The following is a 16286-nucleotide window of genomic DNA, read 5'->3' on the forward strand; positions in this document are numbered from 1 at the left end:
ACAGCGGTAGGACGTACTCCTCACCATATCAAGAATGTGAAAGAGACCAGGAGGCCTGAACTACACAGAAGTGCACTCATTTTCCACGTAGAAGGTCAGCAGGCTAGGGCAGAATTCGTGACTGCTTAGCATCCAGGACAGCCTTCCGTGGTTCACTCGTGTGTGCTTGGGCGTGACCTCCGTGCCCTGACCGTCGCTGCCTGTCATGGATGAGTCACAGCGTGGAGGAGAGGGAGCTGCAGGACCACCGGAGAAGCTCAGTCCCCAGCAGGGCCGCTTTCTCTTAGCGGGTTTCCTGGAGTTCAACACAACACTGGTGCTTACATCTCAGGCCCAGATACTGATCATGTCATCATGCCTGGCTTCCAGCAGCTTGGAAATGTCTTTAAGCTGGGCCTGTTGCTGGCCCTAAATATACTCGGAAGAGAGGGAGAGTGGGTGGCAGGTGGAAACTGATCTGTGCGGCCTGTGCTGCTGGGAGTTGGTCCAGTAGGACCGTCTGTGATGATGGAAATGTTGAGTGCCGTCCAGTATGGCAGCCATTAGCCACAGGGGGCTGTGGAGAACCTGATACATAGTCAGTCTAAGAAACTGAATTCCTCTAATAACAAGGATTCTTGTCCATGAATGAGATCTCTTGCCTACTATTTGCAAGAATTTCTGTGTATTTTCTAAAATGAAATCCATTGCTTTAGTCCCATTCTGAAATAGGTGTCTAACACCTATTTGGTGTTACTCATAGGAGAACAGGTTGCCTGCTGACATCTTCAGAGGCCTGTGCCCTTCAGTCTTCAGGTGAGGCTGGGCTTGAGGGAGGCTTTGTGGAACGGTGAGAAGAACAGCGTGACTAAGGCACAGAAGGCTGAGTGATGCCCTGCAGTGCTTTGTGGAACGGTGAGAAGAACAGCGTGACTAAGGCACGGAAGGCTGAGTGATGCCCTGCAGTGCTTTGTGGAACGGTGAGAAGAACAGCGTGACTAAGGCACGGAAGGCTGAGTGATGCCCTGCAGTGCTTTGTGGAATGGTGAGAAGAACAGCGTGACTAAGGCACGGAAGGCTGAGTGATGCCCTGCAGTGCTTTGTGGATCGGTGAGAAGAACAGCGTGACTAAGGCACGGAAGGCTGAGTGATGCCCTGCAGTGCTTTGTGGAACGGTGAGAAGAACAGCGTGACTAAGGCACGGAAGGCTGAGTGATGCCCTGGGGTGCTTTGTGGATCGGTGAGAAGAACAGCGTGACTAAGGCACGGAAGGCTGAGTGATGCCCTGCAGTGCTTTGTGGATCGGTGAGAAGAACAGCGTGACTAAGGCACGGAAGGCTGAGTGATGCCCTGCAGTGCTTTTGTAGGGTTGGAGGGCAGCTGGGAAAGAAGGAACCAGTGCATTAGAGAATGGGAACGCGCCTTCAGATACAGAAATGGCAAATCCATGAGATAGCTTGAAGTGAGAATACTAGAAGCATTAACCACCAAACAAGGTGCGTCGTGGTGCCTGCCGTATCCCGGGCTCCGTGAGATGCTGGAGTCGGCACTGAACAAACAGAGCTTCCTGTGCTCGTGGAAATGGGTTTCGTTGGGGAAGGGATTTTTCTGCTGACTCTGGCTATTAATAGTAAGAAGCAAAAAAGAAATGAGGTAAATTTTTGGGAACAGGCCCCCAAATGTGGCCCAAAGCTGGCCATAAACAGAATCTCTGCAGCACTGTGACATGCTCGTGATGGCCATGAGGCCCGCGCTGGAAGGTTGTCGGTTTACGGGAATGAGGGTAAGGAACACCTGGCCCACCCAGGGCGGAAAACCGCTTAAGGCGTTCTTAAACCACAAACAGTAGCGTGAGCAATCTGTGCCTTAAGGACATGCTCCTTCTGCAGATAACTGGCCAGAGTCCATCCTGTTTCCCCTAAGGAATACTTTTAGTAAATCTTTTGACTGGCTTGCTCTCAATAAATACATGGGTAAATCTCTGTTCGAGGCTCTCAGCTCTGAAGGCCGTGAGATCCCTGATTTCCCCCTCCACACGCTATATTTCTGTGTGTGTGTCTTTAATTCCTCTAGCACTGCTGTCTTAGGGTCTTCACACCTGAGCTGGTCTCAGCAGTAAATACTGAAAAGGAATAGATACAATTGCCGTTACTTACAGATAGAATTTCCAAAAAATTCCCAGGGAATAAACTGAAAAACTAACAGAAACAAAACAAGAATGTAGTAAGGTGTCTGGACAAGAGATTTGTATCTAAAAATCAGTAGCTTTACAATGTGCCAGCAGTAATCTGCTCAGACATCAGTAAATATCTCATTCACATTTCAAAAAAAAATTGAAAATGCCCTGAAATAATGTAACCAGAAATACGAAAAAAAGAATATGAAAACATGTGGCTGCTAATGGACATGAAAGAATGTAATACTAGATTCTGAGATGCAATGTTTTTCATTTGTTCTTCCTGAGAAACCATTAGGTTGATGTGCATTACAGTGTTACGATTATGTATGAGTCTAAGGAAAATCAGATGAAATGTCCAAATTAAACCACGAAGGTGCATAGGTAGAGGAAGAGACAATTAGGGTCAGTGGAGCAAGGCACAGTTAGAGGGAGAAGCAAGGAGGAGGAGGGATCACGGAGGTGGTGCCTGTCTGTCCCACAGGAAGCAAAAGCTGACGCCCAGTTCCCAGCATACCTACAGTAAACTTCAGGTCCACTGCATAGCACGTTTCTCACCACAGTAAAACTATGAAGGAACTCAGTGTACAAGGAGCTTCTACAAGATAGGCAGAAGACAGTAGCTAGATGGGCCAAGGGCCGCAGCCACCCATGCCCCTCCCTCTCCTTGAAGACCTTCCGCTCCAACACCACCATCACCAGGGCTCTGCTCAGCTCCTCCTAGTGTGTATCACCACAGGGCTGCTGGCTTGTGTCACGTTCACCACCAGACCCCGTGTCAGGAGTCCCGCCAGGGGTGTGGGGAGGCAGCGCTGCCTGGTTGGCCGTGGAGCCGTATGGAACATGGTGCCTCACAGGCAGTCTGCTCAGAGTCCTGGACCCAGGCTGTATCCTGCTGGAAAGGATGTGTGTGAGTCTAAGATGTGTATGTAATAGAAACATTTATTTATTCAGAAGCTTTAGTCAAAACTTCATTTTTAAGTTTGGAGTAATAAACTCACAGTCTGAATTTCCTAATTTTTCTGTTTAATTTATGTAACTTTTAAATGAAATGCAAAACAACAGGTCTAAAAGTTAAGCAGTTCTTGGTATGGCGGCTTCTATGGATTAAAAGTTTACAAATAATATTTTGTGCCACAGTCAATGCAAAATCATGCTGCCGTGTTCCGTGTGGGAAGCGTGTTGCAGGAAGGTTGTGGGAAAATCAGCAAGCTCTATGGAGACCTAAAGCACCTGAAGACGTTCGACCGGGGTGAGCAGACAGTGGGCTCTGTGCACACTGTTGCGCCTGCCTTCTGCAGGGTGGGCTGGTGTCTGTACCGTCAGTGCTGACTTAGTTCCGTGCTTGCTGTCTGGATGGGTCCTGGCCCACAGCTATTAAGCCACAACCAGTGATTCCATGGACTAGCAGGCCCAGGCTGGCAGCTCGGAGGGCCCATGTGACTGGGTCCCGCCTGCCCCTGATGGAACTTTTTGTGTCCCCAGGAATGGTCTGGAACACGGACCTGGTGGAGACCCTGGAGCTGCAGAACCTGATGCTGTGTGCACTGCAGACCATCTATGGAGCAGAGGCGCGGAAGGAGTCACGGGGTGCGCACGCCAGGGAAGACTACAAGGTGGGCCTTCTCACCACGCCCATCTGCACCTGCCTTTTCCTGCCACCTGGTGGGACTCAACCACACCCATGCATTTTCTCTGCATTTTATTTCGTTTCCCCAAAAGTAAATCCAAAAAATGCCCTTTTCCCCCTGGTAACTTCGATCCCTGGGTTCTCGCCATCTTCTGGATCACTGTGACCTTTTCCTTGCTTTGGGTCAGCGTCCACTGATGCCAGCAGTGGCATCTCCAAGCCAACGTGCTTTGCTGTTAGAAGGCCACGGTTAGAAGTGCAGCCAGAGTGGCATGACCAGGAAATAAATGCCAGTTTATTAAATAACGAGTAAGCCACCGTTTCAAACCTGCCCTGTGGAGGAAATGCCAGTTTATTAACGAGTAAGTCACCGTTTCAGACCTGCCCTATGGAGGAAATGCGAGTTTATTAAATAATGAGTAAGCCACCGTTTCAGACCTGTCCTGTGGTTTGGAAAAGGTATTATAGAGCCTGCCCTGTGGTCACTTGTTCTTCAGATGAACTGATTTTTGTGCAGAGCACACGTGTTGGATTCTGCCAGGTAAGAGTTTTTCACATATGATAGCAAAAAACGACAGAAAGGGAAGCTTGGGGTGCAAATGCAAGTTCAAGATAAACCACATCAGCAAAAGGACAAAGGCTTCACAAGGCAGGCACACAGGCTGGTTCAGGACCGTGTGTAGGCGGCTGGTGGCAGCCTTTCCAGTCAGCTGAACATGGTGAATGGGAAAATCATTTTTATTCACCATGAAATTTTACTGATTTACCCTCCACTAGAATATGCTGATGGCTGTGATCACTGCTCAGAACTTGCTCTTGTCTCCTTGTACATATTAAGAGTTTCCTGCAAAGCATGTGAATCCGTTTGCCAGAATACAGAATAATAGTAAATTTATTATTTTTATTTTTATTTTTTTGAGATGGAGTCTCACTGTCCCCCAGGCTGGAGTGCAGTGGCGCGATCTCAGCTCACTGCAACCTCTGCCTGCCGGGTTCAAGTGATTCTCCTGCCTCAGCCTCCCAAGCAGCTGGGATTACAGACACATGCCACCATGCCTAATTTTGTATTTTCAGTAGAGACGGGGTTTCACCATGTTGGCCAGGCTGGTGTCGAACTCCTGACCTCAAGTGAACCACCCACTTCGGCCTCCCAAAGTGCTAGGATTACAGGCATGAGCCACTGTGTCTGGCCAGTGCATAAATTTAGTTGGTCACAGTGAGTTTTAATTAGAATAGAAGCCAGGTGCAGTGCCTTACACCTGTAATCCCAGCATTTGGGAGGCTGAGGCAGGCAGATCACTTGAGCCCCAGAGTTCTAGACCAGCCTGGGCAACATGGCGAAACGTGTCTCTACAAAAACATAAAAAATGAGCCAAGCGTGGTGGTATGCGCAGGAGGCTGAGGCGGGAGGATTGATTGAGCCTGGGAAGTCAAGGCTCCGGCGAGCTGTGATCACATCACTGCACTCCAGCTCAGGTGACATAGCGAGACCCTGTCTCAAAAAAAAGATTTTTTTTTAATAAAAACAGGCTGAAAGAAAAGATTGAGGTGGTCTCCCAGCACATGGAGCAAAAAGACAAAGTATATGATAAACTCTTAGGTACATAAAGGATGTCTAAGGGAACATGCGGACATGGATTACTCTGGACTCACTGCTGGCTGCACACCCCTGGCCAGCCATGTGGCCTCCGTGGGTTCTGAACGTGTTGATGGTGCCAACCTCCTGGGCTGAAGTGGAAATGGAATGAGTTCTAGGGCATCTGTCTCTTGGATCGTTTTAATGTTTGCTGTGTTTTTTCTGTATTGCTCTGTTTGAGTAATAAGAAATGTGATGGTGTTTCCGGCCTCAGGTGCGGATTGATGAGTACGATTACTCCAAGCCCATCCAGGGGCAACAGAAGAAGCCCTTTGAGGAGCACTGGAGGAAGCACACCCTGTCCTATGTGGACGTCAGCACTGGGAAGGTCAGTGTGGAGCTTGTTGTCACCACAGCCCAGCACCCACACGGCCCCGCCCAGGTCTGCGGGTTGGCCTTGCTGATGGTGAACCGGGAGGAGCAGGCCAGATTTAAATCAGCTCCTGACAGATTTGAGGCACCACTGAAAAAGGCACTCTGACAGCAGTCAGGCTTTGGACTGGAAACAGAATCCAGTGCCTGCAGGTGGTTCAGAGGAGCCTTAAGGAAGGGTTGCTCCATGGTGTGGGCCAGATGGAAGTCACTGGGCAGGAGCAAGTGTCCAAGGCCTGGTGGCAGGGGAGGAGATGATTGTGGACCTAGCGATAAAGTCAGCATCTGTGGGGTGGGGACACACAGCCATTACCAGAAACCAGTCCCAAGCCAAGGGAGCCCAGAAGAGACCCCTCCCCTCTCCTCCCATGGGCTGGGCCAACTGGAAGCATCTGCAGGGGAGCTGAGGGGATGTGGTGCAGCCCTTAGCATCCCCTGGGCACTGAGCAAGCAGAGAAGGGCAGATATGGAGGTGGGGTTGGGGGTGAGCCACATCCTGGGAACAGCCAGCCGAGAGTGTGGTAGGGGGTCACAGCCTTGTTCCACACAAGCACAGCGTCCTGGGAACAGCCAGCCGAGGGTGTGGTAGGGGGTTGTAGCCTTGTTCCACACAAGCACAGCGTCCTGGGAACAGCCAGCTGAGGGTGTGGTAGGGGGTCGCAGCCGTGTTCCACACATGGTGAGCAGCGTCCTGGGAACAGCCAGCTGAGGGTGTGGTAGGGGGTCGCAGCCGTGTTCCACACATGGTGAGCAGCGTCCTGGGAACAGCCAGCCGAGGGTGTGGTAGGGGGGTCACAACCTTGTTCCACACAAGCACAGCATCCTGGGAACAGCCAGCCGAGGGTATGGTAGGAGGGTTGCAGGTTGTTCCACACAAGCACAATTCACCCGTGTGGCATTTCCGCTGGGCATTAAGATTCAGAAATAATGAAGATAGAAAGCTTTTACCCTTAAACTTTTCATAGCTTGTAAGAGTCGTATAATCACTTAGCTGTGTCTGTGGAAGTTACCTTTGGACTCTCACTATCATCTAGTGTGTCTGTGATTCAGGCAGTACATCATTTTTAGGATTTATCATGAAGGCCATTTCCTGAGAGTGTATAGAAATCACACTTCACTTGCTTAGCACTAGTCTGTTTTTAATGTTTCCGGGTTCGGGTTTTTTGTTTTGTTTTTGTTTTTCTGAGATAGAGTCTCATCTCTGCTGCCCAGGCTGAAATGTGGTGGCTCGATCTCGTCTCACTGCAGCCTTAACCTCCCCTGGGCTCAGGTGATCCTCCCACCTCAGCCTCCCGGGCACATGCCACCATGCCTGGCTAATTTTTATGTGTTTTGTAGAGATGGGGTTTCTCCACATTGCCCAGGCTAGTCTTGAACTCCTGAGCTCAAGTGATCCACCTGTCTTGGCCTCCCCAACAGGCATGAACCAATACCCCCAGCCAGTTTTAGTGATTTTTCAAGAAATACATACTCATTTTAGAAAGTACAAAGAGATTGAAATAAGAGCTCACTAACCAGAGACGACCCATTATGGTTGAAATTTCTTTGTATATGTGCCTACCTTTTCCTGTGTGTGCATATTTAATACACAGCTTGAGTATTCCTTCTCTGAAATCCTTGGGACCAGAAGTGTTTTGGATTTCAGGCTTGTTCAGACTTTGGAATATTTGCATTATACTTACTGTCTGAGCATCCCTAATCAGAAGATCTGACTCCATAGCACATTTCTTTTGAATGTCTTGCTGGTGCTCAGAAAGTTTCAGATTTTGGAGAATTTCAGATTTTTGGATTAGGGGTGTTCAACCTATATAAATATTTACTTTGAAGTAGAAAAACTGGAAGTAGATAGTTTAAACATTAAGTGTCTTGGTATAGACAAGGGTTCTCCCACTTCTCATGACGGGAGAATTTTTATAAAGCACTGAGAATCTGGTACAGTGTCATTTTCTTTGCTCTGTTCCACTCTGTGGATCTGCCGTCATTTACAGTCCCCTGTTGCGCATGTAGATCATTTTTGAATTTGTTATTGGAAAATACTGCAGCAAATACCTTTAAGTTCCCATGCCGTAAATCTACTTTTATAGTTAAAATTTTTCAAAAGGAACACAAGAGATGGCTTTTTGTACATTTTTGTGCTTAACTTACCACTGACTTCTTTTCAAGGTCACCCTGGAATATAGACCCGTAATCGACAAAACTTTGAACGAGGCTGACTGTGCCACCGTCCCCCCAGCCATTCGCTCCTACTGATGAGACAAGATGCGGTGATGACAGAATCAGCTTTTGTAATTATGTATAATAGCTCATGCATGTGTCCGTGTCATAACTGTCTTCATACGCTTCTGCACTCCGGGGAAGGAGGAGTACATTGAAGGGAGATTGGCACCCAGGCTGGGAGCTTGCCAGGAACCCAGTGGCCAGGGAGTGTGGCACTTACCTTTGTCCCTTGCTTCATTCTTGTGAGATGATAAAATTGGGCGCAGCTCTTAAATAAAATATAAATGAACAAACTTTCTTTTATTTCCAAATCCATTTAAAATATTTTACTGTTGTGACTTTAGTCATATTTGTTGACCTAAAAATCAAATGTAATAATCTTTGTATTCTGTTACATCAAAATCCAGATGTTTTGTTGCAGTTTCTTTTTTCTTTTTCTTTTTTTTTTTTTTGAGACAGGATCGGTGCAGTGGTACAATCTCAGCTCACTGCAGCCTCAAACTCCTGGGCAGCTCAGGTGATCTTCCTGACTCAGCCTTCTGAGTAGTTGGGGCTACAGGTGTGCACCACCACGCCCAGCTCATTTATTTTGTAATTGTAGGGACAGGGTCTCACTGTCTTGCCTAGGCTGGTCTCAAACTCCTGGGCTCAAGTGATCCTCCCTCCTTGGCCTCCCGAAGTGCTGGAATTATAGGTGTGAACCACCATGCCTGGCCTTGTAGTTTATTTCTAAGTTCAAATTAATGTTGGTGCCTGAGAACAAATGGAGAAAACTAACAGTTCCTCTTTTTTCTTGGCAGATGGTTTACTAGGTGAGTGTGTCCTCGATTATTCAAATCAGGGGTCCCCAATCCCCAGGCCACAGATTGTTACCAGTCCATGGCCTGTTAGGAACCCGGCCGCACAGTAGGAGGTGAGCAGTGGGCCAGTGAGCTACTGTGTGAGCTCCGCCTCCTGCCAGAGCATTACTGTGTGAGCTCCGCCCCCTGCCAGAGCATTACCATGTGAACTCCGCCCCCTGCCAGAGCATTACCATGTGAACTCCGCCCCCTGCCAGAGCATTACCATGTGAACTCCGCCCCCTGCCAGAGCATTACCGTGTGAGCTCCGCCCCCTGCCAGAGCATTACCGTGTGAGCTCCGCCCCCTGCCAGAGCATTACCGTGTGAGCTCCGCCCCCTGCCAGAGCATTACCGTGTGAGCTCCGCCCCCTGCCAGAGCATTACTGTGTGAACTCCGCCTCCTGTCAGAGCATTACTGTGTGAGCTCCGCCTCCTATCAGAGCATTACTGTGTGAGCTCCACCCCCTGCCAGAGCATTACTCTGTGAGCTCCGCCTCCTGTCAGAGCATTACTGTGTGAGCTCCGCCTCCTGTCAGAGCATTACTGTGAGCTCCGCCTCCTGTCAGAGCATTACTGTGTGAGCTCCGCCTCCTGTCAGAGCATTACTCTGTGAGCTCCGCCCCCTGTCAGCATTACTGTGTGAGCTCCGCCCCCTGCCAGCATTACCGTGTGAACTCTGCCCCCTGCCAGAGCATTACCATGTGTGCCCTGCCCCCTGCCAGAGCATTACCGTGTGAGCTCCGCCTCCTGTCAGAGCATTACTGTGTGAGCTCCGCCTCCTGTCAGAGCATTACTGTGTGAGCTCCGCCCCCTGCCAGAGCATTACTCTATGAGCTCTGCCTCCTGTCAGAGCATTACTGTGTGTGCTCCGCCCCCGTCAGAGCATTACTGTGTGAGCTCCGCCTCCTGTCAGAGCATTACTGTGTGAGCTCCGCCCCCTGCCAGAGCATTACTGTGTGAGCTCCGCCTCCTGTCAGAGCATTACTGTGTGAGCTCCGCCTCCTGTCAGAGCATTACAGTGTGAGCTCCGCCTCCTGTCAGAGCATTACAGTGTGAGCTCCACCCCCTGCCAGAGCATTACAGTGTGAGCTCCGCCCCCTGCCAGAGCATTACTGTGTGAGCTCCGCCCCGTCAGAGCATTATAGTGTGAGCTCCGCCCCCTGCCAGAGCATTACTGTGTGAGCTCCGCCCCCTGTCAGAGCATTACTGTGAGAGCTCCGCCCCCTGCCAGAGCATTACTGTGTGAGCTCTGCCTCCTGTCAGAGCATTACTGTGTGAGCTCCGCCTCCTGTCACAGCAGTACAGTGTGAGCTCCGCCTCCTGTCAGAGCATTACAGTGTGAGCTCCGCCCCCTGCCAGAGCATTACTGTGTGAGCTCCGCCCCCTGTCAGAGCATTACTGTGAGAGCTCCGCCCCCTGCCAGAGCATTACTGTGTGAGCTCTGCCTCCTGTCAGAGCATTACTGTGTGAGCTCCGCCTCCTGTCACAGCAGTACAGTGTGAGCTCCGCCTCCTGTCAGAGCATTACTGTGAGAGCTCCGCCCCCTGAGCTCCGCCTCCTGTCAGAGCATTACTGTGTGAGCTCCGCCTCCTGTCAGATCAGTGGTGGCATTAGATTCTCATAGGAGTGGAACCCTGTTGTGAACTGCGCAAGCGAAGGATCTCGGTTATGCGCCGCTTATGAAAATCTAATGCTGATGATCTGAGGTGGAACCGTTTCATCTCCAAACCATCCCCACCATCCCCACACTTGTCCGTGGAAAAAGTGTCTTCCATGAAACCAGTCCCTGGTGCCAACAAGGTTAGGGACCACCAATTTAAATAACCAAATACCAAAAGAACTGGCATAAAAGTAAATGGGCTGCTTCTTTATTTTTAGACTGTTCTTTTTAGAGAACAATGACAATTATTTCCAAGTTTGTCATTAGAAAATAATATTAGGTTGGTGCAAAAGTAATTGCGGCTTTTGCCATTACTTTCAATGGTAAAAGCCACGATTACTTTTGCTCCAACTTAATATGATAAATTTGTTCCTTAAAGTGTATTTTTGGTAAGAAAAACCTTTTGTTTTTCCTTCTATTAATTTTTTGTTTTTTTCTTGGTAGAGACAGAGTCTTGCTGTGCTGCCCAGGCTGGAGTGCAGTGCTGTGATCTCAGCTCACTGCAACCTCCACCTCCCAGGCTCCAGCAATCCTCCCACCTCAGCCTCCCAAGGAGCTGAGACTACAGACGTGAGCCACCATGCCTGGCTAATTTTTATATTTTTTACAGAGACGGAGTTTCACCATCTTGCCCATGCTGGTCTCAAACTCCAGGGCTCAAGCAGTCCTCGTGCCTCACCCTTCCAGAGTATTGGGATTATAGGTGTGAGCCACTGCCAGAAAAACTTTTCCTAAGGCAAGGCAGGTTTTACATTATATTTAGATTTTCTTTTTAATGATGTCTTTTTTGGCAGTGCACAGCCAGAGAACAACACATCACACACAGGAAACAGTTGTGCTCATGTGATGGGGGCCTCAGCACTAGGAAGGAGTGGACTATTGGCACACACAGCAGCTTGTATAAATCTGAAAGTCACTACACTGCATAAGAGAAGCCAAATTTAAAAGTGCATGCTGTGTAAGAGGGTGTCGAGAATGCCTCCTACATGACAGCAGATCCGTGGTTCCCTGCAGACTGGCAGGAGCAGATTCCAAAGGCACAGGAAGAAGCTTGTGGGTAGAGTGTGTTCATTACCTTCTGCGCATTACACCATAAAAAAGCTGGTAATAAAAATGTGAACCAAAAACAAAGGTGAAACTAGGATAAAATTTCTCACCTGTGTGATTGGTAAATGTGCAGGTTTGCCGTCATGCTTTGTTTGTGAAGCTGTGGGATACAGGGACTCTCATACGTCACTGTGGAATGCAGAACGTTGCAGCCTCATGGAAGAGGATTTGGCAGCATCTAACAAAACTACGTGGCATTTGCCCTTTGACTCAGCAATTCTAGAACCTGCCTCAAAAAAACTCTGGCAAAGAAATGAAAGGACTTTAGGCACAGAGTTCTTTTCACAGCCTGAATGTGTTTGCAACCAAGTTCTTCACTGTGGCATTTGTAAAACTGGAAACAATCAAAATGTCCTTCAGTAGGGGATTAGGAACATTAATTCCTGCAGTGGGGAACTCAGTACCAGAAGGAGGAATGAGGAAGGCCTATGGATAAGGGGCAGAGTACATATCATATAATGCAAATATATATTTGCTTTTTCTTAAAACAGTACAAAGATAAAAATCTAAAGTGGTTGCTGTGGAGGACAGGGGTCAGTGGTGGAAGTGAGACCGAAATAGACTCTGAAGTAATATCTGGACTTTGAAATTGTAAGTGTTTTACATATTACCAAACTAAGTTTTAAGATAGTCCCTAAAATTGAAAGAATAGTATCTGAAATGAATGAATCTAAATTCCTTGGATTGCATTCTGCAGGCACCAATCCTGAGACCACAATTTGGAAGGTGGCCCTGAGCAGCAGCTGAAGGGAAGTGGGAGGTGAGACAGGAAAGAGGCGGCAGCACGGGGCGTCCGGGAGCCAGGTCCCACGTGGGCAGCTGGGCCCGTGCTCACTGTGAGAGCTGGTGCATTCCTTCACCAGCCCACGCTCCATAGGCTCAGGATGGTCAATTCTGGGCATCCCCGGTCTAATCCAGGACGTGCTCCTGCCACCAGAGAAAGCCCCTAGGCAGCGTCCCGGGTGCTGGTGGTGTCAGAATCAAGTTTGAGTCTGAGGAGTGACCTGTGGCTGGCTGGGCTAGGCAGCATCACAGGGTTCTGCAGCCCAACTGCACATCAGGCTGGTGACAGTCACACAGCCTATTACTTCATGTGTCATCAGAGCATCGCCAGAACGCAGCACTTCAAGTATGCAGATTTAGTGAGCCATAGTTTAAAGACAAATAGAGCCACTGAAATCCTAAATTTCAATCAGTCATCTCGTTACTTGTCTTATTGGTATTAAGTCTTTGAAATTATCTGGGGTGGGAGTTAAAACTAATAACTAATTATGTTAATGCTAAAACTAAGATTTTTCTGGCCAGGTGCGGTGGCTCACGCCTGTAATCCCAGCACTTTGGGAGGCCGAGGCGGGCAGATCACCGAGGCCAGGAGTTCAAGACCAGCCTGGCCAACATGGTGAAACCCCATCTCTACTAAAATTCAAAAATTAGCTGGCATGGTGGCAGGTGCCTGTAATCCCAGCTATTCAGGAGGCTGAGGCAGGAGAATCGCTTGAACCAGGAGGCGGAGGTTGCAGTGAGCCTAGATTGTGCCACTGCACTCCAGCCTGGGCAACAGGAACAAAACTCCATCTCAAAAATTAAAAAAAGATTTTCCTGAGAAAAAGATGTAAAACCATATACTAAATTTGAAATAGAAATATAAGCATGAACTCTGTTGTTCCTTTCACATAGACACATTTCCTAACTCTGCCCCAGGAGCAGTAGACACATCAAGCACCCAGACTTGGTCTCTAATACATGAAAACCATGAATTCATAGTGATGGCTTCAAAGCCAAAACCAACCAAACAAACACATGTAATTGGTCACTCTTGGAGGTACCCAGGGCACTAACTCCTAACACTGGGAGTGGACACTTGGGGGAAGATCAGCGATTATCCTGCCTTGTTTCTACAAATTGCGATTCAGGGAAACCTTGTTGATTAGGAAAAGTTCTTTACAGAAGAATTCCTGCAAATAAGTGAGTAAAGAATGACAGTTTAAGAATTGTCCCAGCCTAGCCAACATAGTGAAACCCTATCTCTAAAAATACAAAAAATTAGCCAGGCATGATGGTGGGTGCATGTAATCCCAGTTACTCGGGAGGCTGAGGCAGGAATGTTGCTTGAACCCGGGAGGCAGAGGTAGCAGTGAGCCGAGAGTGCGCCATTGCATTCTAGCCTGGGCAACAAGAGCAAGATTCTGTCTCAAAAAAAAAAAAAAAATTGTCAAATTGCCACCCCTAATGCCGTGGTTCTCTAACCTGTGTAACAGGATCACCTGGAGGGACCCTACCCCAGATCTTCCGATTCAGTCCTGGGGGGACCCTACCCCAAATCTTCCGATTCAGTCCTGGGGGGACCCTACCCCAGATCTTCCGATTGAGTCCTGGGGGGACCCCACCCCAGACCTTCCGGTTCAGTCCTGGAGGGACCCTACCCCAGATCTTCCGATTGAGTCCTGGGGGGACCCCACCCCAGACCTTCCGGTTCAGTCCTGGAGGGACCCTACCCCAGATCTTCTGATTCAGTCCTGGGGGGACCCCACCCCAGACCTTCCAGTTCAGTCTTGGAGGGACCCTATCCCAGATCTTCCAATTCAGTCCTGGTTCGGCCTGAGAATTTGCATTTCTAACATGTCCAGGGACCACGGTTTGAACACCTCCATGGCTGACATGTAATGGGATGACATGGTCCAATAAATGAAGGAAAAGTAACAGGTGGCAACCTCAGGCAGCTTCATCCCAACCAGTAAGAAAGTAAATTCTTTTGTAAACTAAGAGGAAGTATTAATATGGGTGTTTGAGCAAACACTTAAGTGTTAGGACAAAGAATTAAAAACTAGCACAGGCACCCCTGAAGCATGATAGGATGGCAACATAAGGGCTGATTTAGTTTCCAAGAAATAACTGACAGGGTTGTGTGTGTGTCTACTACTTAGGAACCCAAAACAAACCTTCAGACCATTTTCATGAGTACTGAGACCAAGAAAACCACTGGGCAGTGGGTGGTCTGGAAATGTAAATGTTTATAGTACTCCACTAATGAGTCATGGAACGATGTTTCATATTGAAAATGTTTTGTAAATGTGGGTTTCAAGGTTTTAAAGTGAACCCATGTGTGTTAAGAGAAAGGACACACCAAAGAAGTAAAATAATTGGGTCAATATAAAAAGAAAGTAGAATATTGCCCAGAGAGAAGATGTGGATAATTCCTAACATGGATCAAAGGCACCAAAAGTGAGCTGTGTCTAAGACAGTCAGACCTGCACCATCCCGTGCAGTAGACACAGTGGCCGCTGCATCTAAGATATTCAGACCTGCGCCATCCCGTGCAGTAGACACGGTGGCCGCTGCGTGTAAGATATTCAGACCCACGCCGTCCCGTGAAGTAGACACGGTGGCCGCTGCGTGTAAGATATTCAGACCCGCGCCGTCCCGTGCAGTAGACACGGTGGCCTCTGTGTCTAAGATATTCAGACCCGCGCTGTCCCGTGCAGTAGACACGGTGGCTGCTGTGTCTAAGATATTCAGACCTGCACCATCCTGAGCAGTAGACAGTGGCAAGTAGCCTCTGCACTGGACAGTGCAGCTACAGAACGATGCTATCACTAGAAAGTTCCATCAGCCAGCACTGATGCAGACCTTTGCAAATGCCCCCTTACACTGAATAGCACCTAGTTGATAGATTGTCCACTACTCAGTGAAAAGCCTGTGTTAAAAGCAGTATTTGGTAGAAAAGCAAAAAAGGGGAAAAAAATTAAAAGTGGTAAGTCATTGTCTTCCTTACTGAATTCTGGCAGAAGAATGTTGGAAGGAAGATGGGAGTCACGGGAGAAAGTTATCATTGTCCCAAGACAGGAGGGGGTGCCAGGCACGGTTGGCTCTGTCCCTGGAATTCTATGGCCGGAATCTGGAAAAAGAAAAAGTGACTGGAGAAGGAAAGATTCTGTGTGCAAATGTCGTGATGCAGCTGTCAGTCATCCTGAGAAAATAAGTGAGCAAAGTGGCTTCAGATGGATGCTGTTGGGCACATGTACAGATACAATGTACACTTGTGTGTGCTTGTTCACACAAAGGACAGCATGGTTATCTGTTCATTTAACAAATACTTGTCGAGGGCCTGTATGTGCCAAAGACATCAGATGCACAAGAGGGTGCGCTGTGGAAAGCCTCAGGAACACAAGTGCCCAGAAACATTTAGAAAAATTCTAAGGAAAACAGAAAAGTCATTTTCAAATTAGCTCAGAGAAATGAGACCAAAGGAACGACTGATCCAGTATTTGGATACATTATGTGATGAACCTTAACACAGGGAGGAAAGTGTTATCTTTCAGTTAATTTCTCAACTTCTGGAAAGCTTAGAACAGACCTGGCTAGGAGGAAATTGAATCCGAGGCAGGGGAGGACATAGCGGTGCCTCGATGCTTCCAGTGATTGGGTCAGCAGAACCAGGGGTGGGAGATGATCTCTCTTTTTGTTGGCAGATGGTGGTCTCCACCGTAGCTTTGTCCCCTGGTGACGGGACTCAGGCAGCATCCCCCATCAATGGCAATACCCCCACCTCTAAAAATGTGGAGAGGACTTGTGAAGACAATGTTGTCCCAAGCAGCACAGCCCAGGTGCTGACAGGATTCAGAGCTAGAGGTTTCTTAGAGGTCAGGGTTGTGGAAGAAGCAGGGACTG

The 16286-nt window shown here is 48.4% G+C and overlaps 1 protein-coding gene across 1 annotated transcript in view; it reads left to right on the forward strand.

Annotated features, from left to right (window-relative positions):
* The window catches only part of SDHA (succinate dehydrogenase complex flavoprotein subunit A), a gene marked incomplete at its 5' end in the record, with an annotated part of 30764 nt that extends 22461 nt beyond the window's left edge, over positions 1–8303 (forward strand). The window contains 4 exon segments of the mRNA NM_001133161.1: positions 3296–3407; positions 3641–3771; positions 5636–5749; positions 7957–8303. Of these exon segments, the coding sequence (NP_001126633.1) occupies positions 3296–3407; positions 3641–3771; positions 5636–5749; positions 7957–8043 (444 nt within the window). The 3' untranslated portion in view covers positions 8044–8303.
* Positions 8304–16286: the final 7983 nt, after the last annotated feature.

This window comes from Pongo abelii, chromosome 4, assembly GCF_028885655.2.
Source record: "Pongo abelii isolate AG06213 chromosome 4, NHGRI_mPonAbe1-v2.0_pri, whole genome shotgun sequence".
NCBI classification, from domain to species: Eukaryota; Metazoa; Chordata; class Mammalia; order Primates; family Hominidae; genus Pongo; species Pongo abelii.